This window comes from Mus pahari, chromosome 4 (assembly GCF_900095145.1).
Source record: "Mus pahari chromosome 4, PAHARI_EIJ_v1.1, whole genome shotgun sequence".
Lineage (NCBI taxonomy): Eukaryota > Metazoa > Chordata > Mammalia > Rodentia > Muridae > Mus > Mus pahari.
In genome coordinates, this window is record NC_034593.1 from 133,839,019 (window position 1) to 133,865,820 (window position 26,802).

The window sequence follows — 26,802 nt, forward strand, 5'->3', positions numbered from 1 at the left end:
GTAGGCATGGCTTTTCTGGTTCCTGATTCCTTACAGTACATATGAATATTTCAGGACATACACACATTAGAGTCACTTAAACATTTAGACAGCTTATGAGATAAAGAGAGGCATGCAAATGGAATTCAAGAAGATAACTGAGTAGTACCTCAACAGGAGACCAGAGCTACCTGACTAGATCCAGGTGAGTGCTTGCCTAGGGTCAGCTGGTCCTGAGCCTCACCCGAGAGTCACTGCTCACTCTGCAGTCGCCCAGGGTCCCTCATGGGTTAATACTCACTTCTTGCCTACTTTTCATATTTTTCTTCTGCATTTGCACTTTGCTTTTAAGCTACCTAAGAACATTATTCTTTCAACTTGTTCCTTTTTCTAAAAGACTATTTTTGGGAAAATAAATGTCTAGCATAAAGCAGTTCTTGTTTTCTTTCTCAAAGTAACCAATAAAGTTACAGGGCTGGTAAGAGCACTGGCTCTCTTCCAAAGGATTTGGGTTCAGTTCCCAGACCCACATGGTTGGTCACAACCCCAGTTCCTGAGGATCTGATTCATTCTTCTTGCACACACATGGTACATAGACATACATCCATGCATATAAAATTAAGTAAAAATAAAACAAATCATTACATTATATTTATATTATTTCCTGAAAGAACAGAGATTAAATGTTTGTATCCTTTGAACTCCATTACATAAGGCCTATATTCTTTACATATGATCACCTTCCAAATTGGAATAAGTGATTAATCAACTGTCTGTTATGACAATATTATATTTTCTATTTACATAGCTATTTATGACAGTAAAACTTTGATTCCATGGTATATGTTGAATAACTTTGTATTTCTAAAAATCACTTTACATTTCTAAAATTAATACAAATTAAATTATTAGACACAAATTTGTTATACATGTAGTTGCAATTGTTTTTAATCAAAATGTGATTAACAAAATTGAATTTACTAAAATATGTTTTACTAATCATTGATTTTGCCATCATACTGGTAATTATTTTGTAATAAGTAATTATAAAATATAGTATTACAAAATAAGTAATAAGACAAAATCTTTAAAATGAACACCTACTGCATAGATTTGTGCTATAGTTTACAATACCCACGCAAAAAAGTAAAAATTAAATCTAATTTTAAAATTTTTTCTTTAACTGTTAAATCAACTTTGTGATTTAATAAAACATTGCCAAGAAACACAGTGACTTATTTTGATCAAATAAAGAGGTAAAATGTCCCCTGATATAGCTGACTCTTGTGAGGCTATGCCAGTGCCGGGCAAACACAGAAGTGGATGCTCACAGTCATCTATTGGATGGAACACAGGGCCCCCAATGGAGGAGCTAGAGAAAGTACCCAAGGAACTTAAAGGGGCTGCAACCCTATAAGAGGAACAGCAATATGAACTAACCAGTACCCTCAGAGCTCGTGTCTCTAGCTGCATATGTAGNNGAAGATGGCCTAGTCTGCCATCATTGGGAAGAGAGGCCCCTTGGTCTTGCAAAGATTATATGCCCCAGTACAGGGGAATACCAGGGCCAAGAAGTGGGAGTGGGTGGGTTGGAGAGCAGGGTGGGTGGGGGGAGGGTATAAGGGACTTTTGGGATACCATTTGAATTGTAAATGAAGAAAATATCTAATAAAAAATTGAAAAAAAAGTTAAAATGTCAAGAGGAAAACAAACATACACATCGGAGGTCGGAAAGGTGCACCCATTTTCTTCTGTGTCAGTTCAGCTTTTAATGTCTGTAAATCTGAAACTGCTTGTTTTCTCATCTGTAGAAAGAGGTACCTTTAGAAAGTGAACTTCATCTTATCCTCCTACAAACACATCATTGTTGGAACTGTCCTCATTTGCCTTTTATGCCTTCATTCTTACTAGATTTCTACAATAAATTAATATACATCCTGTTTAACAGGCACACTTAACTAACTAGACGTGCATGAGATAACGTCCTTTATGTGTATATGAAGGGCAGTTGAATGTCTTAAAACATAGAGTAAAAGGAACCATACTTTTTACTTTAATTTCAAAATCTCAATGTATAGCAGGTCAAACAGATGCTAGCAGGCCCCTGACCAAAAGACTCCTTTGGAAAGGACAGGGAATTAAGAAGCATGCTAGGATATACTTTGTGCCCAAAATGCTTCAAAGGGTCTTAAATCTTTGCTGTTCGTCATTTCATAATTAAGGAAACTTGAGTACTTTGCTCAGAGTGTAAAGCACAAGGTTGGAGCAGCTATGAACTCTTCCACATACTTTGTTAAGAATAAAGAACTCAGGCTTCCCTGGGTTTATGGTGTCACATGCTGTATTTTTAAACAAATTTTGTTAAGATATACCATTAAACCTTTAGAAGCACTACTTATACTCTGTTACCTTGAATAAATATGGTTGCAAAAGGCTCAGACTTGCTTTTCTGCCCCTTACTTCTGATTAGCATTGGTGGGAATGTTTTAGGTAGTTTATTCACGAAGCAATAAACACTTAGTATTGGTTATATATCCTTTAGGCATTATGGTTAAATATAAGATTTTTTTTCTCCTAATCCATAAGCCCAAAACTTTACTTGCTTTGTGTCTTTAAAACTAAATTATTATTAATGCTCAAGTCATAAGTCAATTTGTAAGCTGTCCAAAGTGGTAGACCATTGTAAATTTAAATTATCAAAAGGTAAATCAAATTCAAAATGTGGGTCCTTAGTCACACAAGCTACATTTGAAGTCCTTAATTAATATCCTTAGGTAGTAGTACCAATCATATTCAATAGTGAGGTATATAATCTCTATTCTAGAAAGTTCTGTAGTGAGTGCTAATTCTAGAAAGTGATAATTCTGTACCATGAAGCTATTCTGGAAAAAGAATGAGTGGAGAATTTCTGGAGACAGCTTTATATATATATATATATATATATATATATATATATATATATATATATATANTATATATATATATATATATATATATATATATATATATATATATATATATATGTGTGCTTTAATGAAAGAATATATAGTCTCCTGTTCAACAAAAGAGTTTGTTTTTTAAAATCTCAGCAAAGAAATGCTTGTCTATAATGCACAATGGGCTGCAAGAACCTCAAGGCTGAAACAAACAAAATAAAAAACAAAACCAGCATATGTAAAAACCACAACAAAGGCATCCATACTTCAGGGATTATCCCTATGATACAATTACACATAATTTTATCAAAAAAGTTAAGAATGCTCCAGATCATCTACTAAACATCTAGTATACAAAAGTGCCTACTGGAGAAATAAGGCTTATACCAAGGCACTCTCTGCTCTGAAGGAAATTTAGCATCCAGTAGAAGAGCGATGTTTCCAATGTATGAAAATAACAAAAAAAAAAAAAAAAATGATTACCCAAGAAAAGGGAAGAAATTGAGTGGGAGTTAGGGGCTTAACCGTAGGTTCATCAAATTTATAAATGTCTGAAATACAGGATCTTGTGCATGCTACTCAACTGTAGGAACTATTTTTAAAATGTTTTTATCTTCTTTTCATATTGTACTGTCTCACATGGTCCTTTAACCTTTAATTACTTTGAGTAAACTTTTACCTTTGCTGTTACAACATGCATCTTTTTATTGTACTTAGTTTTCTCCATGCATTTTGTTTGTTGTCATCTAATTAATGCTAAAGGAACAGTTGAAGAAGAGTCAGTCCTGGCTACCCTTTAACATTCAAGGTTAAAATGCCAGACACTTTATTTTGAGATGAATGCTATAATCTGATGAGGAAACACAGATTACCTTGACTTCTAATATGAGTTTCATTTTATCAGTATCCAGTTTTCTCTTAAGTTGGTCAATTGCATGCTGTACTTCAGTAATCTGGATTATAAGATAATTCTGTGTGGAACATAAAATTATTTATTTAGTATATTTGTATATTTAGTATAAATAGCCTTATGAACATAAACTATGAAGTGGCCATTAAAATCTATTTCAGAAGACAAACTTACTGTTTTGGACATGTCTTTCTGTTGTGATCTCGTGCATTAGGGATTACTTCCTCTTCTGTTCTACACTAGTCATTGATTATTTTTAAAAAATGAGGCTGGCATTATGGTGCATAGTTGTAATCTCAGTGTTTAGGAAGCTGAGGCAGGGGAATCTCAAGTTTAAGGCCAGGCTGGGTACACAGTAAGATCCTGTCTCATTAAACAAAATTGCTGTTTGTAAAATGGACCATCATTAACACTATTAACTTATGAAAATTATTAGCAAACACCTAAAAATTAACATAGTATGTTATTAGCTGAATCAGATTAGGACTATTTAAATATATGTGTGTGTGTGTATATATATATATATATATATATATATATATATATATATATATATACAAACTGCTTTATATAAAAAAATATAAAAATACCTTTTCTTGGAAAACCTATGCAGGACCATGCTCTTTATTAAAGATATTAAAGAGATTTAAACTTCCACGTAGGACTGTGGTGGCACATGCCTTTAATACTCGTACTTGGGAGGCAGAGGCAGGCAGATCTTTAAATTCAGTGCCAGTCTAGTCTACAGAGTGAGTTCCAGGACAGCCAAGGCTACACAAGAAAAACTGTCTCAAAAAACAAAACAAACAAAAAATTTTAAACTTCCCTTGAGAACCAGATTCTTATGTTGAACCAATAACGCTGTAAGAAAAAGTATTAACTATGTAAAATAGTATCAATTAATATGGCAAGTAATTATTTTAGCTTAGCTAGGTTTTTTATATTAAATTTACCTAAAGTAGTAAACATTCACTATTTCATAATGTCTACAATGAAGTCATTATCATAATTGACATATTTTTACCTCTTTTGGACATGTGTGATCTGTCTAACAAAAAGCAAAGTATTAAGTGGTTCCTGCGTTTATTCTATTATTTATGCCTATTAAATTATGTGGTAGAATTATAAATAAAAGATAATCTTGTCTGTGGTGTAAGATTCAAGACTATCTCAAAAATGATTTGATCAAAATTTCATATAATTTAAAAAGTTCTTTAGAATATTCTAAATTCTGTGGGTACTTAAAGCCCTCTCACCACAGGACTGTAGTGGGCTCAATGCCTTACTCTAGTTACCGGGTATTTATCTCTTTGTAATGTTAATTTGTCTAAGGCAGCCAGAGCATTCCTTGGTAATTGTTACTGATTCAGAGTTCTGCCTAGGGAAAGGAAATATTTCTATATTTCCTAACTCTGGGCCAGGTTTCTCTCCTATTTTAAAAACATACAATCCTACTTCCTGGGTAGGACTTTTCTCATGGAAGAGGGCACAGTTTACACAGTACCTTAGAATCTGAGATATTTGCCAAATTCCTTGGTCGCATCTTGATCTCCCTGGCTTCAAGCTGCATGAGCAGTTTTTTATAGTAAAGTTCCAAATCTTCTCGAAGTTTTGTTAAAACTTCCTCCAATGATGCTGTGACTTTCTTGGTGTCAAAATATTTTTTCTTCCAGCTATCAGAGGCTACAAACAAAACATAAACTACAAAAGTTATAGGTTGTTGCCATTAAAGGATTAAACTTTTAAGGTAAGAAGGACCTAGAGTTTAACAAACAAACAAACAAAAATCAACAAAAAAGCAAGAAGCAACCAATTAAAAGCATTTTACTACTCTCCTTTTTTTTCTATCTCTTATGGACTTATTCAATATTTTAGAGCTGAGAGAAACGTTTGCTAGTTGATAATATGATTGGTCTGTTGGTTTAAATGAGAAGGACCCCTATAGGCTTATAGATTTGAATGCTTGGCACAAAGTTAGTAGAACTCATTGAGAAGGATTAGGAGGTGTGGCCTTGTTGGCAGATGTATCTCTGGAGACAGGGGTGGAGGTAGACTTGAAAGGTTCAGTTTCTCTTTACCTCCTGCTTGTGTATCAGATGTAAGCTCTCAGCTTACATCATGCCCCAACTGCCATGCCTCCCTGCTTGCTCCCATGTCTCCCACCATCAAGATCCGGAACTAACTGGATCATGTCTCTGGTAACTATAAGCAAGCCATCAATGAAATGTTTTTTGTTATAAGTTGCCTTGGTCATGGTGTCTCTTAACAGCAATATAAAAGCAACTAAGACAGAAGCTGGTACTAGGGTATTGCCATGACAGACCTTTGCATGTTGTCTGTTGGAAGAATGCCGACTTTAGGAATTTGGATTAAGAAAGTGGTTTAATGTTGTAAGCAGGGTTTAATGGGCCATCCTAGAAGACAGTAGTGTTGAAAGCAATGTGGACGATGGAGGCCCAGCTCAATGTTTCAGGAGGGAGCAAAATTAGCAACTGGGCTAGAGACAATTATTGTAATCTTTTGGCAAAGAAAGTAGCTACATTTTGCTTTTCTCCTAAGAATCTCCCTGAAGTTAAACTGAAGAGTTTTGGACTAATTGGACTGGCAGCAGATATTTCAAGACAATCCGGTATTGACTGTGTCAGATGGTTGTTAGTGACCACTCATACAGATCTCCAATGAAAAAGAGCAAGCTGGGCAAATGTAAGTCTGAGGAGAAAAGGGGCACAAGGAAATTAATACCAGAGACAAGTCCTGTGCACAAAGAAAGGAGAAGCTTAAAGAAAGCTGATGTTAAGTGGATACTCAATGGAATACTAAAGGGAGGGAACCTTCAGCTAACTCTGCAACCTGTGAAAGGAAAAGGCTCAAAGGGTTTCCTCAGACTACAAAGCAACTACAAAGGAAAACCTTATGCAGATGTAATTAAGAAGAGGCCAGCTTTGGGCTCAAGCAAGAAGACCACGGCAGCTTCATCTACAAGGTTCAGATTTTAGAATCCAGGATCCAGGAATGAAAGGGTTATAGAATCTTTCTCCATGGTTAAGGAGCACTGCTGAGGCCAGACATGGTACAGGGGACTCACTGTATGGTGGCCCAGAGAGGCCATTTGTGTGAAGCTGTGAAGTGAAGCCTGGGTTGTACCGGGCCCCAAGATTTTGGAAATGCCAGGGCCTGGGTTGTCTGCTGAGAGCTACAAACAAGGAGAGAAGTGCATTGCAGTCAACAACTCTGGGATGAGTGGGGCACTCTAAGAGCCATCTAAGTCCTTTGGCGTCAGAAATAGAGTTATAGGATTTGGAGTTTGCACTGGTGGGTTTTAGTCTTGCTTTGGTCCAGCATCTCCTCACTCTGCCCACTTTCCTGCCTTTTGGGTCGGTAATGGATGTAGGGTGCACAGATTAGAATGAGCATTGGAGAAACCAGGATTGTCAATCACCTGGGACAATTTTCTTCAACAATAGGAAAATGAATGACACCTAGTCACCTGTGATAATCAACCTGGTGATTCTTTGCTGTTCTATTAGGAGTCACCCTCCCTCCACCTGGATTCCCCCAATATCCTGAGTATTATTTAGGTCCTAGTCCTGCAATGAATAGAACACATCCATATGAAAGAGGCACCATGTATTCTAAATACTTCACCAACAGAATCTATTCTTATACTTAACACAGACCCTTCCTCTGGAGCCTAGCCCTAAGTTCTGTTTATCAGTCAACAGAGTTCATCCTAATTGTAAAGGTCAAAGGTCACAAATTCTACTATTTTAAATGTGCAAGAAAAGTAAACCATGAGGTCAGTCTTTGGAAGGCTATGACCCAGTGGCTGCAAAGATGGCACTGTCCCAAGTTTCATTCCTCACCTCTCTCAGATTATCAACAGCCCTGCCACTACCACACACATAACATATATTCTGCGTCATTGTATGTTGGAAGTATGTAATTTGCCTTTTGATTTTAAAAGCAGTTGCACTTAGATTGCCTTGATTCTCAGAATTGGGCTTTTAAATAGTGTTTTAAAAACACACATACACACACACAGAGACTGAAATATTATAGAGATTTTTGAAGTTACACTAAGTTCACTTTGTATTGTGTTATGACTATTTGAGTTCAGAGAATGGAATGTGGTGATTTGAGTGCTTGGTGTGAAGTTGGTAGATTTCTTTGAGGATTAGGAGATGTTGGTTTGTTGAAGATAGTATGTTACTGAGGTGTGGGAAGCAAGTGAGACCGCCGCCGTGATCCCTGTTCAACCTGAGCCTGCGCACTTGGACGATTCTGTACTGCCTGCCTGCTGAGTCACTGGATTATCATTGAGCGCCCTGGCTGAACTCTGACCGGACCCAGGAGAGAACTGAAAACAGGATGTGCCCCGGGGGAAAGGAGAATGGTGTGGGGACTGTAAACAGTTCAGTTGGAGAAAGCAGTTGAAGAAAGCAGTTGGAGTTAGTTGGAGCTGGGAGAGGGTTAAAGAAAGCTGTTTGTGAGAGGGAGAGGAAAAAACTGCTCGGAGAGATAAAGAAGAAATCTGTTTGAAATCTTCCTTGGCATTTGTGTCATTCGCCCCTCCCCCCTTCTCTGCCGGTTGGAGTTCAGGGGTTTGTGACACTGAGGGTGAGCTTTGAAGTTTCAAAAGTCTACGCCAGGCTTATTCTCTCTTGTTGCCTTCTACTTGTGGGTCAAATGTGCCAGCAACATGACTGCTTGCCTGTTGCCATGTTTCCCACCATGATAGACTAACCCTCTGGAACTGTAAGCAAGCTCCTAGTGAAATGCTTTATTTTGTAAGTTGGCCTGGTCATGGTGTCTCTTTACAGCTATATAACCAAGCCACTTAGAAACAGACTAAAATAATGATACATCTATGAATCATAACCAGGTTTGTCTTTAAACAGTGTTTGAAAAGTCTTTATTAAAAAGTACTGAGGTCACCATAGAGAAAGCTCAAAGGACCTAAATTCAGTTCCCAGCCCCCATATCAGGAAATTCATAACGACCTCTAATTCTAGTTCCTGGGAATCTGATGTCATTTTCTAGTCTTGCAGGTACCCATATATATTCACATAGTTGTGTGGGCATTCACATAAATAAAAACTTAATAAATTAAAAATAGCATACAATATATTTATTTTATTTTTGGAAGATATGATAAATTCTAAGGCTGTTTCATTGATTCAACCACCACATCAAATTGTTTTGTGAATCAGATGACTCACATTCACAATTTATCAAAATTACTCTATAAATATTTCCCTTATGTTCTATAGCATAGTATGTACTAGATTTGGAATACCTGGGACACATCTCTGTATATATCTTTGAGGGTGTCCAACGAGGATTAACTGAGGATGGAAGACCTATCCTGAATGTGAGTGGTGGCATACCATGGGTGGGAGGAGAGAAAGCCAGCAGGACCCCAGCATCCACCTCCCTGCTTCCTGCCTGAACCAGTCGTCTGATGTTTTCTCCACATGCCTTCTGCATGGAATGGAATTTACCCTCCTCAAACAGGAGGCAGAATTCTCACTCTGAAAGGCTTCTTCTGTTTCAGGTTGCTTCTATCAGGTATTGTGTTACAATAATGAAAAAGGTAATTAATACAGGCAATTTCTCAAACTGGAGGCCCTTTGCTGAGAAAAGTAAATTATTTCAGTACTAAGGAAAGTCTAAATATAAACAGTCTGCTTGGCAGTATGCCACCAAATTGCCCTGTGTTTATTTCTTTGAGATTATCATAGAACTGAAAACATAATGAAAAATTCTACATTTAAGATGGTTTGATGACAGCTGCATAGCTGTACGGACCTTCAGCTCAGTACTTAGCTGTCTCTCCCTGCCCTGCTATCCACTCAGCAGCTCACAGTACAGTCATCTTTCTGAAAGCTGCATTATCTTCTCAGCTGTCCCTCTGACCTTGTAACCTTTACTTCACTCAATGGTAATTAGCATTTTCATTTAAAAACAAATAGTTTTACTGCAAAGCCCTAGGTGTTTCTCTCTCTCTCTCTCTCTCTCTCTCTCTCTCTCTCTCTCTCTCTCTCTCTCTCGGCAAGCCAGCCCTCCCCCACACCCCCTATGTAGTTCTGGCTGTTCTGGAACTTGTGTAGATTAGATTGGCTATGAATTCAGACATCTGCCTTTCTCTGCCTCCCAAGGTGAATGCCACAGCACTTGGTGCTGAAATGTTTTTAAGACTATGTAAATACCTAGCTTAAAATTCTCCAACAGCTTCTACCTTACTTAGAATAAAATTTTCTGAAGTTGTTTTGTTTTCTTTGTTTGTTTTCTACCTTCCACTTTATGTTCCAGGTACCATGGCCTTGTTTCATCCATGAATACCACAAGGCTCTCCTCTTCATCTGATGAGTATGGTTCCTCTTATGTACACTGCTGTTTCTTTACTTGCCTGCCTCATTAATCTGATTTGGGTATTTGTTAAGAAATACATTCCTAGGAACCCTAGCTAAAGGCCAATAATGTGTTGCTCTTAACTGTGCTGTTTTTAATGTATATTTTTAAATTTGTTGTTGTTGTTGCCTGTATGCACATCTGTCCATCATGTGTGCATTTCCCACAGAGGCCAGAGGTATTGGATCCCCTGGAACTGGAGTTACAGGTGACGGCTAGCTACTGTATGGCTGTTGAGAACTGAACCTAGATTGTCTGGAAAAGCATGCAGCTGGTTCTCTTACCACTAAGCCAACTTTCCAGCCCCAACTGTGATCTTTCAAATTAGCTTTAAAATGTGGATCACTAGTTGATATTCTCTTGTTATCAGTCTCCTACCATTTAGAAGCATACTTCTCATAGCAGGGTAAGGACCAGGTCTATTCTCTTCATTCTTGCATTCTTAGTACCTAAGATAATAGTCAGCACATAGCAGGATCTCTTCTCCCTCCTCTTGTGTGCATTACTTTTGAAGTAGTGACCAATAATTTCAGATATGGAAAGAGTAATAAGTCCAAGGAAAAGGAAAACCTTGCCTAAGTAAGTGTTGGAATCTAGTCCCTGTGACATCTACTCCAGTGCTCATTAGATACCTCCAGCATTACCTAAGGCTGAGTCACTGCTGCTGCTTCTAAGGTAATGATTTAATATTCTTAAACATGTTCATCTGAGCTTATGAAATGGACCATGGCCTTCAAGCTACTTTTTGTGCTATTTAGCATTTTGCTATAAATTAAGAATTCTAAAATAAATTAATCCGACATATGGCTTTTTCTTCATAATCCTCAAATTCAACCCAAAATGAAGGCCTCTCAAATCATCTAACATTCCTCAAACCATTATCTGTAGAGGAATTTAAATTTAGAACATGGCTTCACTGGCAAGAGATCATATCCGAAGACCTTCTAGGTCTGTGTGATATGGCTGGAATATAGACATGTCTTTAGGCCCAGGAGACAGAGGTAAGCAGATCTCTGACTTCAAGGTGAGCCTGGTATAGAACAAGCTTAGATCTAGACACGGTGGTACACACTCTTAATCCCAGTACTTAAGCGACAGGAGCATGCACATCTTTGAGTTCTAGTCCATTGGATTGAGTCAGTGAACTGGGAGGCAGCTGAGTTTGTGGAAGTTCAGTATGTAGAATTCAGAGGCAGTTTTTACTAGGGGAGTTTTATAGAGAGAGGTTGACGAGAGAACAAGCTAGACACAGGTAAAGACAGAATGAGCCACAGAATGAGGAGCCAGAAGATTAGAACATATTGTTAAAGTTAGTATGAGGCTAAGCAGAGCAATTCAGTGAGAAGTCAGTTTGAATCAGTCAGCGTGGAGAGGAGTTTTGAGCTGGAACAGCTGAGGTGACTAGCGAGCCAGAATTCAGGAAGAGCTAGAAAGGGTGAGCTTATTCATCTGTATGTCTCAGAGGCTGAAAACATTCTAGACCTAGATAATTATATGGAGGCCAGAAGCTTCCAGGACTAGGCTTAGGTTAGCAGACAGGCAGTAAGACTCTGAGATGACAATTACATCAGGCAAATAAAAGATACGTTTAATAATCATACTTTCTTCACCTCGGCTTACATTTTCATTCATTCTTACTAGCCCTAACCATAGTCCTTCTCATTATATTGCAAGAAAATGATTTTTTCCTACTATATTCCTTCATTCATTCATATCAGTAAAGCAGAGAGGCACATATATCCCAAAATAAAGTACCCAGGGCAGCTCAAAGACTCAAAGAAGGCTCCTAAAGTCCATGATTTACAGTCTGTAGGAAACAAGTTGAATGACCGTGTTTTCTATACTGAACAAATTTCAACCATGTATTACTTGAACTGTAACAGGTAAAACCTTAAATATTAATTATAATTCTAGTTTATGCTGTAACAACTTGTAGAACTTAGGATTAGTTTTATTTATAGCTATAAAGTCTGGATAATAAACTTTACCATGATATCGTTTCGATTTATTTTGTTCAAATAGCTTTTCAACTTTTTTTATTAATTCTTCTCTAATATTTTCCAGATATTTTCGTTCTTCCTTTACTTGTTTCATTTGTTCAATAATCTTCTCTCCTAGAGAGATTATAACCCAGTTATCAATTCTGAAAAGCCAAAAGATGTTTCATATTCCAAAAGACAGAGCTAAAAACCTGAAAATGTGTAAACAACAAGAATAAAATATACTCAAACCATGTTTTTCTTTCCGCTCTTACCACTATGGAGAACATGGAGGAGACATTTTGATTTACATGGATTTATAAAACAACATATTTATTCTGCATTTATATATATATATGTAAAACTAGATAGTCAGGTTTAAGTTATTCTTGAAATTTTTAGTTTATTTAGTTTGGGCCCAAAGTTATTATACTTATATCTCAGATGGAAAATACATGTTTGAGAATAAAATAGTATTAGTAACTAGCAAATATTAATACTGTAACAAAAATTAATATAATGTAGCTTTCTGTTATAGTAAAATATGTATAACAAAATTTACCATTTAGCTATTTTCAATGTACAATTAAGTGGCATTAAGTTACAATGTTGTATAACCATTCCCACCATCCATGTCCATAACTTTAAAAAGTATTCATGAGCTGAAACTTTTTGGCCATTAAACAATAATTCCTTATTAACATAGTTAACTTTGCCTCACGCAGAGATATCGATATTCATGGTCTCACAAATACTTACTCTCAATTTTAAATAAAGAGGTATCAGTTAATCTTGAAGAAACTCGTTGAGAAGGAAATGAAGGAAAATCAATCAGATCTGGTAGGGCAATGTACTCCTTGTCACACATCTGTAAGCAAGCATGAGAATGACCAGAACCTGACAGGGGGAGCATTCTTTTGTCCACAAATGTTTGCTAATGCATACCAGCAATGTCCTTTTTATTAGAGAGTGATGAACTCCCAATTTTACATTTATCTCTATAGATTATTTCTTATGTCTCACCTCTCCATTTCACTAATACTTGGACATTTTATGAAGACAGTATAAACAAAAGCTTTAAAAATTCATTATCTTTCTTCCAAATATGATTTCTTTTCAAGAGTTCTAGTCTTAGTGGCTCAATATAGTAGCTTCTTAAAGTTTTAAGATGGATACTGCTGTTTTTCACCCTGAGCCAAGAAAAATTGATGAGTCTATTGCATTTTCAAAATGTTAGCATATTGTTTTGTATCTTGTTCTTATATGCTCTACATCCACTGTTTATATTTCTTCTTCATCATCATCTTCTTTCCCTTTTTCTTCCTCCTCCCCCTTCTCCTTGTTTTTGTATTTATATACTTGATGCTGTGTGTGATATATGCCTATAGGGGCCAGAGGACAACTTGCAGAACTGCTCTCTTCTTCCATCAAGTGGGTCCTGGTGTCAGCAGGCCTGATGGCAAGCTCCTAAACCCGCTAAACCATCTTGCCAGCTCTTGTCTCAATTTTCCTTTTTTAAAAACCTGTTCTTGTTAACCCAAGCCTTGCCATGTTACTGTTTTTCTCATTATTTTTATAGATCTTAAATTGTTTTCAATTATGCTAGGTTTTTAATTGTCTAATTTACTAGTTAGATACTACCTTTAAATTAATCAAGTCTTATTTCTGGAGTAAGTTATAATTTCTCCAAGAAATTAGAATTTCTCCATTACATCTTTCTAAATACCACAAATGGAAGGCAGGTAAATTATATATATATAAAATAAAATCACAGAATCCTGCAGTTTTAAGAGTAACTCATAGTATAGGCACCAACGTACATTTGAGCAGAGCCTGATGTACTTTATATTAGATAACACTATACACAGCATAGAAATGTCAATATGTGCATTTTGGAGGGGCAAGACTACATCAAGAGCAAAAAGATTTGAATGAGAGGGTCCAAAACCAAGGAACTTAGTAGTATAAGCAATTCAAGCTTATCCCCAACTACCTTACAAATAAGTAACACTCGGACTATGGTTATTTTATTTGGCTTTGACAATTACTCGGGGGGGGGTACCCCTAAACTACTCCTCTAACTGTAGGCCTGGTTACCTCCTTAGTGGTGTACCCCAGATACTTGCTGTTTCTCTTGGCCATGTGCTCATGCTTTCTCTTCCCTCGTCACTGCTCCCTCCCCCTCCCCCTCACTCTTCCTCTCCTTCCTCCTCCTCCTCCAACCAGGTCACTCTAAAACCACCTACTTCTAATCCCTCCAATAATTGGCAGTAGCCAATTTTATTTAACCAATAGTTTTAAACCAAGGAACAAGGTTTGCACAACAAAAGCTTGTAAACAGGAGAAGTCACTCCTAGGCCTAGACCTTCCGGTGTAGAATTTCATATTACAACACAATAGACCAAACCTCAACGGGAACTGGAAATAAAGGGGGCCAGAGATGGTTATGATGACCAGATACAGTTTCTGAAAGACTGAGGAAAGTGCTTTGAAAGAAGATGTGTTTTTTTAAGGGCAGATTGCCAAAATAAAGAGTTTCACTAAGTTAGTAGAAACCACTCAGCCACTGAGAATACCTGTATTTGATCATCTCTGGAAGACTGACTGGAGCTCTAGTTTTAGGGATCTCAGGCCATGGCTGGCTTTCTATAGTACTAGTGTTCCTATGATGAGACAGCCATGTAGCATGACTGTATGGCCCAGCAAGCTATTTGCTTCGTAGTGGCCGGCTGGTACCAGAACAAGAATATCTACTGCGTAGACTTCCCCCTTTCTTCCCTTGTGTTCTATACAGGCCCCCAGCATGCTGGAACGTGGTATCTTCCTTTAGGTTGGATCCTATCCACTTATCTGAATGGGAACACGCTCACAAACACATCCAGAAATGTTCCTTACTAATTCCTAGGCACATTTTAATCCAAATTAAGTCAACAATCAAGATTTATAATCATATCTACCTCATAAGGTTTCATTATTGTTTGCAGAAGAAATGGGAATTAAATTAATATGTACAAAATGCTTAAAATAGTGCCTGGTAATAGATACTTATAGTGCAATGGCTTGTATATGCTTGGCCAGGGAGTGGCACTATCAGAAGTTGTGGCCTTATTAGAATAGGTGTGTCACCGTGGGCATGGGCTTAAGACCCATACTGCTAGCAGCCTTCAGATGAAGATGTAGAACTCTCAGCTCCTCCTGTACCATGCCTGCCTGGATGCTGCCACGTTCCCACTTTGATGATAATGGACTGAACCTCTGAACCTGTAAGCCAGTCCCAATTAAATATTGTCCTTATAAGAGTTGCCTTGATCATGGTATATGATTACAGCAGTAAAACCCCAACTAAGATGGTTAGCTATACTAAATGTAGTATTTCTAGAATCTTAGTAATGTCCTAAGTTCATCCTGCATATATTCACAAAATTCTCTCCATGTCTTATTAGTTCTTCAGAATAAACTGGTGATATAGTGTCCATTAGGTCCTTTAGACAGTGCTAGTCACATGAAACAGAGCATCCAAAGCCACACGGCTAGTAACTGAGAACCGGGGATAACGATCAACTACTATTATACACCTTGTCAACACACTCAAGAGATCTCTTCTAAAGAGCTGAAGTAATGAAATACATCAACCAGCATATTAAGTTACAAACTATCTACTAAAGCTGACAAAGATTAAAGTACCTTAAGAACAGTGAGAACACTTAAAAAGCTGTTGTAGGTAACATGTTCATCCCACTCATTTATCTCTTCACAAAAGCAGAAACAAAAATTGAATCACTAGTGGTAATACTGATATTACAAGAAAATATTTATGGCCTTATAAATACTTAAATATTTAATCTGTAGTTCAATTGTAATCTCTCACGTTGCAATGGTACATTTAAGTAAAAATTTTCATCATACCAGTTTGGCCTGCCTTCTATTGAGAGTTGTATTATCATTCTCATCCTCATCATCATCATCATTATTTTTCCAAAGAAATGGACTTAAAAGAGAATAACAGATTTGAAAGACATTAAAACTTGATCCATGAGTATTAGTATTATCTATTATTCGTATATTAATGATTGTTTTGATATTATAAAAACACAAATATAACTTTAAAATTGTTTAAAATTAATCTCAAAGCTAGAGGGTGGCTTATATCAGTAGTCCTAAGTTTTTTTCCTGGCTAAAGCAGAGTACTGCTCGAGCCCAGGAGTTTAGAATCAGCCTGGTCATCATAGGAAGACACACACACATACATATAAAGAATATAATTCTTTAGTCAATATAATTCTCTTGCTTATACAATTGTTGCTTAATTTGAAAAGACTGTAATCTAAATCACTGTATAAATACATTCTTTTCCTTATACTCCAGAGTAGAATATATATAATCAACATTTGTACTAATTACCTTTTTAGGTTCCCAAAATAATCATTTGACTCTTCCAATGATCCCAGCAACCTGGAATTTCCAAAGTGATTTTGTGTAGGTTGGCTTTCCTCAGCTGATGTTTATGTTCATGCAATGGCAAATAAAATTCAAATATTGGAAAAGTAGTAAAGCATTGTTTTCATTTTTAAAAAAAGATTTTATTTAACTTATATGAGTACACTGTAGCTGTCTTCAGACACACCAGAAGAGAGCATCAGATCTCGTTACAGATGGTTGTGAGCCACCATGTGGTTGCTGGGAATTGAACTAAGAGCCTCTGCTGAGCCATCTCTCCAGCCTATGCACTGTTTTCATATGTATATATTATAACCTCATCTCATGAACTTTGCAAATACAAATTCATATTTCCCAGAATAAGTTTTACAATAAATTAGTTGTATGAATAAAAGATTTTTTGTTTTTTTGGTTTATTTCGAGACAGGGTTTCTCTGTGTAGCCCTGGCTGTCCTGGAACTCACGCTGTAGACCAGGCTGGACTCGAACTCAGAAATCCGCCTGCCTCTGCCTCCCGAGTGCTGGGACTAAAAGCGTGCGCCACCACCGCCCAGCCAAATAAAAGATTCTTTAGTGACCTCTTCTGGCCTCCTTGGATACTGCATGAATGTGGGACACGTACATGCAGGAAAAACACCAATATATATAAACAAAAACTTCTTTTCAACTTGAAGCTGTATGATTTTTATTTTAATTTATCTACCACTTATTTTCCAGTTGACATAGGTAATGTCAAGCAAACAGAAATTTTCAAAATGATCTAATTAATATTAAGTTAATTAAAATTAGACATAACAACTGCTTAGAAGTAACAGTAAAACCCCAACCTGCTCACCTACCCTCAGTCACCAAGCAAAGAAACAATGCAAAATGTAGACGATCTGTGGGTCCTTTCTGGTAGGAATATAAGATTCTGGCTATTCCTGCCATCAATACAAAGCACGATGCATAGCAGCATGATATCTATGCATCTTCATGACAAGAGACCTATTTCTATATTTACTTTTGAAAAATGATAATGTTTTGCGAAAATATACAGATTCACAGAAAGGGAGTAATTTTGAAACTAAGATGTGTACTTTGAGTTGTTTGTGACTAAGAGAAATTTAAGCAAAGAAATGGCACGTTAAGGTTTAGAGTACTAATAATGTATATACTAGTTTTAATCAAAAGTGAAAATTCAGTATGACTCTAGTTCAGTGCTATAAACATGGGTTTTAATAAACACAGCTCAAGTCCTGGCATTGCCTTAGTAGGTCTGACTTCCCCATTTCCTTTTTAAAGTGCTGCAGTGGTGAAGCATACGTTCCACGACTTAGAAATCCCTGACATCAAGGTCGGATTTCAATCCCAACTGTCATTTCCTAGATTACGCCTGGAGTGCCCAAGTGATTCTTATTGTTACCTCAATTGTGTTTCTAGGACTGAAATTCAATCATGTCACTCTTATTAAATACTTTGGGTGGCTTCCACTGTCCACTGAACTCTTTAGCTTATACATAGAGTTCTCAAAGATCCTTAGCTCTCTCTTGAGAAATACAAATTCATGGTACATGTCCATCCTCTCTCCTCATACTATAATGGTAAAAAATTATAACTAGATTTACCCTGATAACTAAATCCTGAAAACGCCATCCATATCATGACTGTATGAAGGAAGTGCTATGCAGGTACACATGTCGGCATTTTACGTTTCAGAGCGTGAGGTACTTGGATCTCGTTGCGCCAGACTCCACCTCTCCCTCTCTTCCTTTACTACACCTGTCACACGTACACTTTACATGTTCTCACCAGCCATGCTTTTCTAATGAAGATAGTCCCCATTCAGAGGGGATGAATGGGGTCAGTCAGAAGCAAAGAAACGATTTCAGATCTTTTCTTCTATACAAAATAGACTAATAGAATATTTTCAAGAAATTCCTTTGTATACTAACCTAAACAATAAAAAATTATAAATTCCTTCTTGTTGGATGAAAAGAAATACAAATGAAAATTCCTTGCTATTACAATGATTCATCCAAATAAAATCAATGACTCAAAATATTCAGCTTGAAATTTTTCAAAAATATATTTGGCTAAGCATAGAACTGTGGATGGCTATTACTCAAGCCAGTTTACTGACAAAAACTTCTAAATGAAGAAATATCAAGATACCCAGTCCATGACTGGGAAGACAGGGAGTTGTCATGGTTATAGAGGCTGTGGCTCTTGGGGCAAGAGCAGGTGGCAGTTGCTTGTTACATGGAAATGACCAGGAAGCCAAGAGCTTGTGGTAGAAGTGGAGGTGAAATACAAACATCAAGCCCTGCTACACAGACGGTCTTATGTCTGTCTGCTAGGCCTCACAGCCAAGCTTTCACAATCTCCTAAAAGAACGCCACAAGCTGGGGACCAGGTGCTCACACATGTATCTGTGGAAGACATCCACATTCAAGCTATGACATGCCACCTCCCATCCCTGGCCCAGAGGCTCCACATGCTTCTTAAATATAGCAACAGCAGTTGGGGACAATAGTCTTTAAAACATGGTCCTTACAGAAATGTTTCACACTCAAATCATAATATCAATAAGATTTGTGAGATATCTATATATCTATAGATATTCTTACAAATTTGACAAGTTACTTCTGAATATTTGACAAGTTACTTCTGAATAGTAGAATCATTTATTCTCTCTCCTCTCTCCTCTCTCTCTCTCTCTCTCTCTCTCTCTCTCTCTCTCTCTCTCTCTCTCTCTCTCTTTCCTTTTTCTTTTTGGTTTTTCGAGACAGGGTTTCTCTGTGTAGCCCTGGCTGTCCTGGAACTCACTTTGTAGACCAGGCTGGCCTCGAACTCAGAAATCCGCCTGCCTCTGCCTCTCAAGTGCTGGGATTAAAGGCATGCGCCACCACGCCGGGCTGAATCATTTATTCTTAATACATACTTTAGTTTCTGGAACTTTAAAAAGAACTAGCAAACATTAACCCCTCGTTTGTTTGTTTGTATGTTTTGGTTTTTGAAGATTTATTTATTTTATTTATATGAGTCCACTGTAGTTGTCTTCAGACAACCTCCTGCTTCACCACACCCTCAGTTTTTGAACTCCTTCTTTACTATGCCCTGAACATCTGCTTGTGGGCTTACGCTGCAGAAGGAGACTGTCCCTGCCCTTTCAAGGTCCTGTTGTCAGCTCCAGGCCTGACCAGGACCCTAACTGGTTAGAAGCATTTTCCTGCAGTGAATGAAGTTGCTTTTGGTTTATTTCTGACTTCAGTGGTCCTTTCCTCATGTTGTGCGCCCATGGCCCTGACATAACCTAATTTGAGAGTCACACGTGTGCTGGCAGGAAGGGTCAGCAGGTAAAGGCACCCGTCAAATCTGGAGCCCTGAGTTCAGACCCCCGCAGCCAGCATCGTGCACAGAGAACCAATCTTACAAGTTCTCTCAGCTTCACACACACAGACAGAAAGAAATGTAATTAACCACATTTATGAGGAATTTGTGTAATTTAACATTCCCACCAAGTTTTTTCTTTTAAAGTTTGTGCAGTTTTATGTAGAATGTGAAATCTTACACAACTTAGTTTCATGAAGAGCAATTGCACCTGTATTAGGTATTAGGTACTCCACCTTTTACCATTCAGAAATACTGGATTTTCTGTGAATGTTTTTAATTTTTTCTCTTTAGTTTTTAAGGGAATTACCATGAATGACAGATACATGCCAAGATAAAGTATCTATCTCACTGGTATCATCTGATACTAAATATTAATGCAGGGAATAGTAAAGGCATTTGTTGGGGAATGGTTTTGCGCACTGTGTACTCAGATGTAGATTGCAGTATCTGATTGCAGTCCAGACATCAACATTATCAAGCAGCTCCCATCTCAATGTTGAATAAAAACTGTTTTCCATTACCTCTGATTGGTTAATAAAGAGCTGGCCTGTCAATTTGGGACTTCAAATCCCAGAGAGGGTCTCAAGTGGGGACCACAAAGGCAGGGGATGGAAGAGAGGAAGGAAAGGGAGAATGAGAAAAGGAGAGGGAGAGAGGGAGGGAGGGAGGGAGAGAGAGAGAGAGAGAGAGAGAGAGAGAGAGAGAGAGAGAGAGAGAGAGGCAGAGAGAGAAAGACTTCAACATGAGCATTAGCCATAAGCAGGTCCCCAAGGGGAGTTGCCAAAAGGATAGTGATGGAGCAGAAGCAACCAAGACAGGACTAAGATGGCAAGTAATGGGGCACGTGGCTGGGTAGCATAGACAGGTTAGAATAGCTCAGTATCTGGCCAGCAATAGTACAAGGATCTTGTAATAAATATAGGATCACCATGTCTTTATTTGGGAGCTACAGGAGGCATAGAAAAGCCAGAAACAAAACATTTGAAATATCATCTGGTGTAGAATAAATTGAGATGACAAGAAATATATTACAAAGCAATATCCTGCAGTTGTAATGGATACTATCATTAGTTTGTGGGAGATATATTTCACTTACATCTACTATACCAATTTTGCCCTTGCACACCTTATTTGCCTATGAAATATGATGAAAATGTTCAACTGACATTTTTCTATACAGTTCTGTTTCTGTAAACTTAATTTTAATGAAAGCATTTTGGTTATTTGTCACTTTGTGTGCATGTGTATATGTAGGTGCACCTGTGTGTATGGGTGTGTGTACACATGTACATGTGGAGACCAGAAGTCAATCTTAGGTGTCCTTCTTCAAGTGCCATCTACCCTCCGTGTATGTGCCTTTAAAGATCTATTTGCTTTTAAATCATGTGTGCCTGTGTGGGATCTATTTGCTTTTAAATCATGTGTGCCTGTGTAGGATCTATTTGCTTTTAAATCCTGTGTGCCTGTGTGGGGATGTACACAGGTGCAGGTGTCTATGGAGGCCAGAAGAGGGCAGCATATCTCCTGGACTGGAGATAGTGCCTGCTGTGGCTAGTGGAAACCAAATTCAGGTGCTCTGTAAGAACAGTAATCACATCTCTGAGTCATCTTTCCGGTTCTGACCACTGTGCTTCTGAGATAGCTCCTTGGATTGGAGCTCAGCAAGTAGGCCAGTCTAGGTAGGCTAGAAAATCCCAAGGATCTACCTGTCTCTGCCTCCCGAACGCTGGGGTCCAACTACGTGCCATCAAGCCCAACTTTTTTGTTTGTTGTTGTTTTACCCAGGTTCTGTGGACTGAATGTGGGTCCTTATGTTTGCAAGTCTAACACATTACACCCTGGACTGCCTCCCTAGCTCTTAATTCATTTTTAACAAAGTATTTTATTGTGTTTTCCCCACTTGTCCATTTTAAAGCCCCACTTGATCTGAAGCTTTCCTTGCCCGTATTTGTAAGGTAAGTTTGCCCAACATTTGCATATAGGCTTGATTGCTCCAATTTATTATCTGAAAGAAACTCTTGTCTTTCCCATTTTAGTTGAACTCACCTTCTTCCTGATTTGTAAAGTCTCTCCATGTATTTTCCAACAAACTTGGATTTCCAGGTTCATCCTTAGGGAAAGATACACTATCTGGTCTGTGGATTGCTCCATTAATCTCCGTAGTATCATTAATACTCTCCTGTTCATCTAAGGTAACTGTCGATGCTGAATAAACATTTCCTAAGTGATCTATTACAGGAAGCAAATATAATTCTGGTTGAAGAGCCTAAAACATAGGAAATTTTTTTTAAAAGGTCAAAACCAACAAAATCGACTTTAAATTTTAAAGTTAGTGTGAGTTAAACATCATAGTACATACATATGGAGGAGCAAATGATTTGAGTTTCAGTTCTGATTCTTGCTTTTCCTTTACCTAGAGTTGATACATAAGAAAAAAATTAAATCGTTGATAATATTTTTCAATTATTTTTTATGTGCTGTTCTATGGAATACATACAGCATATCAATAAAAGCAACTATGGCTAGATCACAGAGAATGTACAATCCAATCCTATTTCTATTCACTAAACCAAACTTAACTGAAATTTTATGTCTTCTAATAATTATTATGGTAATCATTTGCATGGGAATCGGTGTGTGTGTGTGTGTGTGTGTGTGTGTGTGATACTATCCATGTGTAGTACACAAATGAGCTCAGTTAATCTTCACCTTTCCTTAGGTGGATATGAACATCACCTGTACTTTATAGACAGGGAAATAGAGGCATCAAGAATTCTATAACTTTCTCAGATGGCATAACCGGCTGGAATTTGTGCCAATAATGTCTTCCATTTCTCAATGATGAAAAGTCATTTTCATTAAAGGATCTAATTATGCTATTCTTTTGCTTAAAACCTGCAAGGCTTCAGGAAAAAAAGTGAAGTATTCTGGCATTCAAGGGCTTTAAAAATGTACTTTATAATTGGTTCTCAACTCTGCTCTCCCCACTTTTTGACACAGTTAATATAACAAAATTCATTCTTTCTTGGTTGCCTAATTTTCTATTCCTCTGATCATTTTCTCTGCTCAGAAATCTCTTCTGACCCTTCACCCTTTTCAAGATCAAATATTATCTTTTATGATCCAAGCTTGAGTATCATTTCTTCCTCAATGTCCCCTACCTACCTTCTTCTGCTGCTAGAAAAATCTTACTTTCTTCACTATATAAAATATGATGTTCAATTGATTCATATTATATAATTTACCTTCACAACTACACAAAAACCACTTTAAGGACAAATTGCATATTTATCTCTATATGCGGTAAAATGTTAATAAATATTTTTTGAAAATAAAATATTACAAACATTTTAAAATTTGTTCTAAATTATCTCATAGTAGGTCAAGGAACTGACTTGATAAGCACTTAAAAAATGTAATTTGATAATATAGACTTTACTTAGAAGGAAAAAAAGGCTAGAAAACTTACCACAGCTAAATTATTTCCAATGCATTTCAGAAACAAAAATTTTTCTGCAACAGCATCTACACCAAGAAACTCACCAAGACGCTCCCTCAGAGCTTGTAAAGTAAGTTGAGGAGATACTCTGAAATACCATGATATTGTTTTAAATAGATTTGAAACATATTAATGAATCAATAGCTTTAGTCACCTAATTCAAATATAAATACTAATTTAATGTATTAAATATAATTTAACATCTTATGTTTCTACACAGCCTAGAACTTTGATGGTTTCCAGTAAGTACTTTTCAAAACAAATGATTAACAATATATCTTTTAAAATTGCACAAATGAATGCAGGTTATAAATATCTTTTGTACTGAAAAGGAAATGTTTGTTTTGCAAATTTACATCCAAGTTTTATGATTAAAACAAAACTTTGTGCATAGAGACAGAAGACAACTTTGTGGGTTCGGTTCTCCCCTTCCACCTTTATGTGGAATTGAACTCAGGTAGCTTAGGTTTGTGTGGTAAGTACTTTCAGTTGTTGAACACTCTCGGCAGCTCAGAACTGTATATAATGCCCATATATAATTTGTTCTCGAACAGAAAAGTAATCAGTGTGACTGGGGAAGGTGATGGGAAAGTTCAGAAGGAGAGATATAGTCAAGGGGAAAACAGACAGCCAGATCACATAGTGTCGTGTCTGTTTGAATGTGAAAATCCACACATAACCAAGTTTTTATTCTTTTAAACCATTATAAATCACTGTCAATATATTGTTTTAACTACTATTTAAAGTTCAACTGGTGTTGAATTTTAGATAATTTCTGTTAATTATTTTCATGTTTAATCTTTATAATAAAGAGGGGTTATGCATTACTTTCTAAGCAGTAGCAATATTTTGGCCATGTGACATTTGCTCTTTAGCAATGTTTAAGATACAAGGTTTATATATTTGTTGTGGTAGCAACTTACACCTGTGACCTCATTTATCACTCTACCCCTGATCCATATCACTAGCCTTACACAGTGCTGTCTGTTTATTTATTTTTATTTTTCGAGACAGGGTTTCTCTGTGTAGCCTGGCTGTCCTGGAACTCACTCTGTGGACCAGGCTGGCCTCGAACTCAGAAATCCACCTGCCTCTGCCTCCCAAGTGCTGGGATTAAAGGTGTGTGCCACCATGGCAGGCCCTACAGTGCTGTTTATTGATAGCATTTATTGAAGTAGGAAAGGATCCATCATATGGACAAGATATTTCTCACTTAGATTTTTAATTTTCAGAAAATATATTTCTCTGTTTTAGATAACTTGTTTCATGAGCACAAAATACTTGCCTTATAAATCCCGCAGAAATAAAGTTGTTAATAACTTCTATTGAAATAGTATTTAATTTATAGTTCCACGATCCTTCAGGGACATAAAAAACATGAAGTTCCACCAACTGAATAAGAAAAGCATCAGTTAAAATTTTTCTATAGAAAAAGAATCAATTTACTTCCTATAGAATTTTAAATTAAACACAACTAAACTATAGAATGTATTCATTCATATAAACAAAGGACAAAATGAGAATTTGATAAATTGACTGCTTGACACTTGTTTCTGTGGAAACAATGATAGCCTGCTGTTCACAGCGTACACACTACCCTGATAAATGACACTCTCCCTCTGGAATTCATTAAACATATTTCCCCCCCCCCCCCAACGGAAGTTCACAGTATACGACAGGTTCCAGGGTAACACTTCATTCTAGTTTTAGGAGGCAATATATGCTATAGCAGGAAATCCAGATGTTTAAAAAGGAATGAACTATCTTGAGTATAAGGACACCTTATTTTTGCCAGACTTCTTAATTCCATTTGTGGCCAGGAGGCCCTTTCCTGCAGCCTCACTTTTAACTCCCTGAGTTTCTTCTGCTCTTTTTCATTTTGCTTGAAGGCCTAGCCTTTCTCATCCATCTCCTTGGCCTACATAAATCTTGGGCTGTTTCAGGCGCTTCTTTCTGAATCCTTTGTGGCTTCTTCCCCAGACCCTTATAAGCCAGAAATGGAGATTGTTTTTGTTTTTGTTTTTTTGAGACAGGGTTTCTCTGTGTAGCTCTGGCTGTCCTGGAACTCACTTTGTAGACCAGGCTGGCCTCGAACTCACCACCCGGCTGAGATTTTTATTTTTTATTTTTTTTTAAAGATTTCTTTATTTATTATATGTAAGTACACTGTAGCTGTCCTCAGACACTCCAGAAGAGGGAGTCAGATCTTGTTACAGATGGTTGTGAGCCACCATGTGGTTGCTGGGATTTGAACTCTGGACCTTCAGAAGAGCAGTTGGGTGCTCTTACTTACTGAGCCATCTCACCTTATTTTTTATTTTTAAATATTAATCCATTTTACTTATATGAGTACACTGTAGCTGTCTTTAGACACACCAGAGGAGGGCATCAGATCCCATTACAGATGGTTGTGAGCCACCATGTGGTTGCTGAGAAATGAACTCAGAATCTCTGGAGGAGCAGTCAGTGTTCTTAACCACTGAGCCACGTCTCCAGACCCAGATGGTGTTTTCTTATTGCTTTTATCTCTCGTCTCTACCCTACATTCTTTGAGTTATAAGGATTGTTGTCTCACAGTGACAATCCAAAAGCTAATGCTGTGGTTTTGGGAATGTATCTGTTTTCTAGAGTTCTAGGAAGCATCTATTCCTGATGTAGGTTTAGCTGTTAACTATAACAAAACCAATAATTACTGCAGAGTTTCACGTTCTTTATTATAGGAAAGGTTTTCATCTACTGCACATCAAAATTCAAAGGGCTTAAATAATTATACTCTTAACTACAACAGTATATATCTAGAAACTTTAAAAGTCTGACTAAGGGGCTAGAGAGAGAGCTCAGCGGTTAAGAGCAGAGGATCCAAGTTGGCTTCCGAGAGCCCACATTGCTTTAGGTCCTGCTTCAGATGATCCAACACTGTCCTATTGTTTCTGGGAGCTCATGGTGTACACACACACACACACACACACACACACACACACACATTTTGGTGTTCCCTTAAATTCTTTTTTTTTTTTTTTTTTTTTTTTGGTTTTTCGAGACAAGGTTTCTCTGTATAGCCTTGGCTGTCCTGGAACTCACTTTGTAGACCAGGCTGGCCTCGAACTCAGAAATCCGCCTGCCTCTGCCTCCTGAGTGCTGGGATTAAAGGCGTGTNCCACCACGCCCGGCCCCTTAAATTCTTTACCCAGAATAAATACCTCATTTGCTTCTGACTAATCTTGGCCCTGTGAGGAGTTAGATAATCTTGGTTAAGAAGTAAAAAACAATTAAATA

At 37.3% G+C, this 26,802-nt stretch overlaps 1 protein-coding gene and 1 pseudogene across 1 annotated transcript in view; both read right to left on the minus strand.

The window, feature by feature from the left end:
• Positions 1-26,802, minus strand: part of Spata1 (spermatogenesis associated 1) — a 30,464-nt gene that overhangs the window by 1,542 nt on the left and 2,120 nt on the right. The window contains exons 2-12 of the mRNA XM_029537502.1: positions 24,812-24,918; positions 23,497-23,614; positions 22,387-22,440; positions 22,074-22,293; positions 16,617-16,710; positions 16,122-16,203; positions 12,975-13,083; positions 12,225-12,350; positions 5,330-5,508; positions 3,788-3,886; positions 1,697-1,784 (exon numbers count right to left, since the gene is read on the minus strand). Of these exons, the coding sequence (XP_029393362.1) occupies positions 1,697-1,784; positions 3,788-3,886; positions 5,330-5,508; positions 12,225-12,350; positions 12,975-13,083; positions 16,122-16,203; positions 16,617-16,710; positions 22,074-22,293; positions 22,387-22,440; positions 23,497-23,614; positions 24,812-24,918 (1,276 nt within the window). The remainder of the gene's footprint in view (positions 1-1,696; positions 1,785-3,787; positions 3,887-5,329; positions 5,509-12,224; positions 12,351-12,974; positions 13,084-16,121; positions 16,204-16,616; positions 16,711-22,073; positions 22,294-22,386; positions 22,441-23,496; positions 23,615-24,811; positions 24,919-26,802) is intronic.
• Positions 25,287-26,731, minus strand: LOC110320138 (annotated as a pseudogene).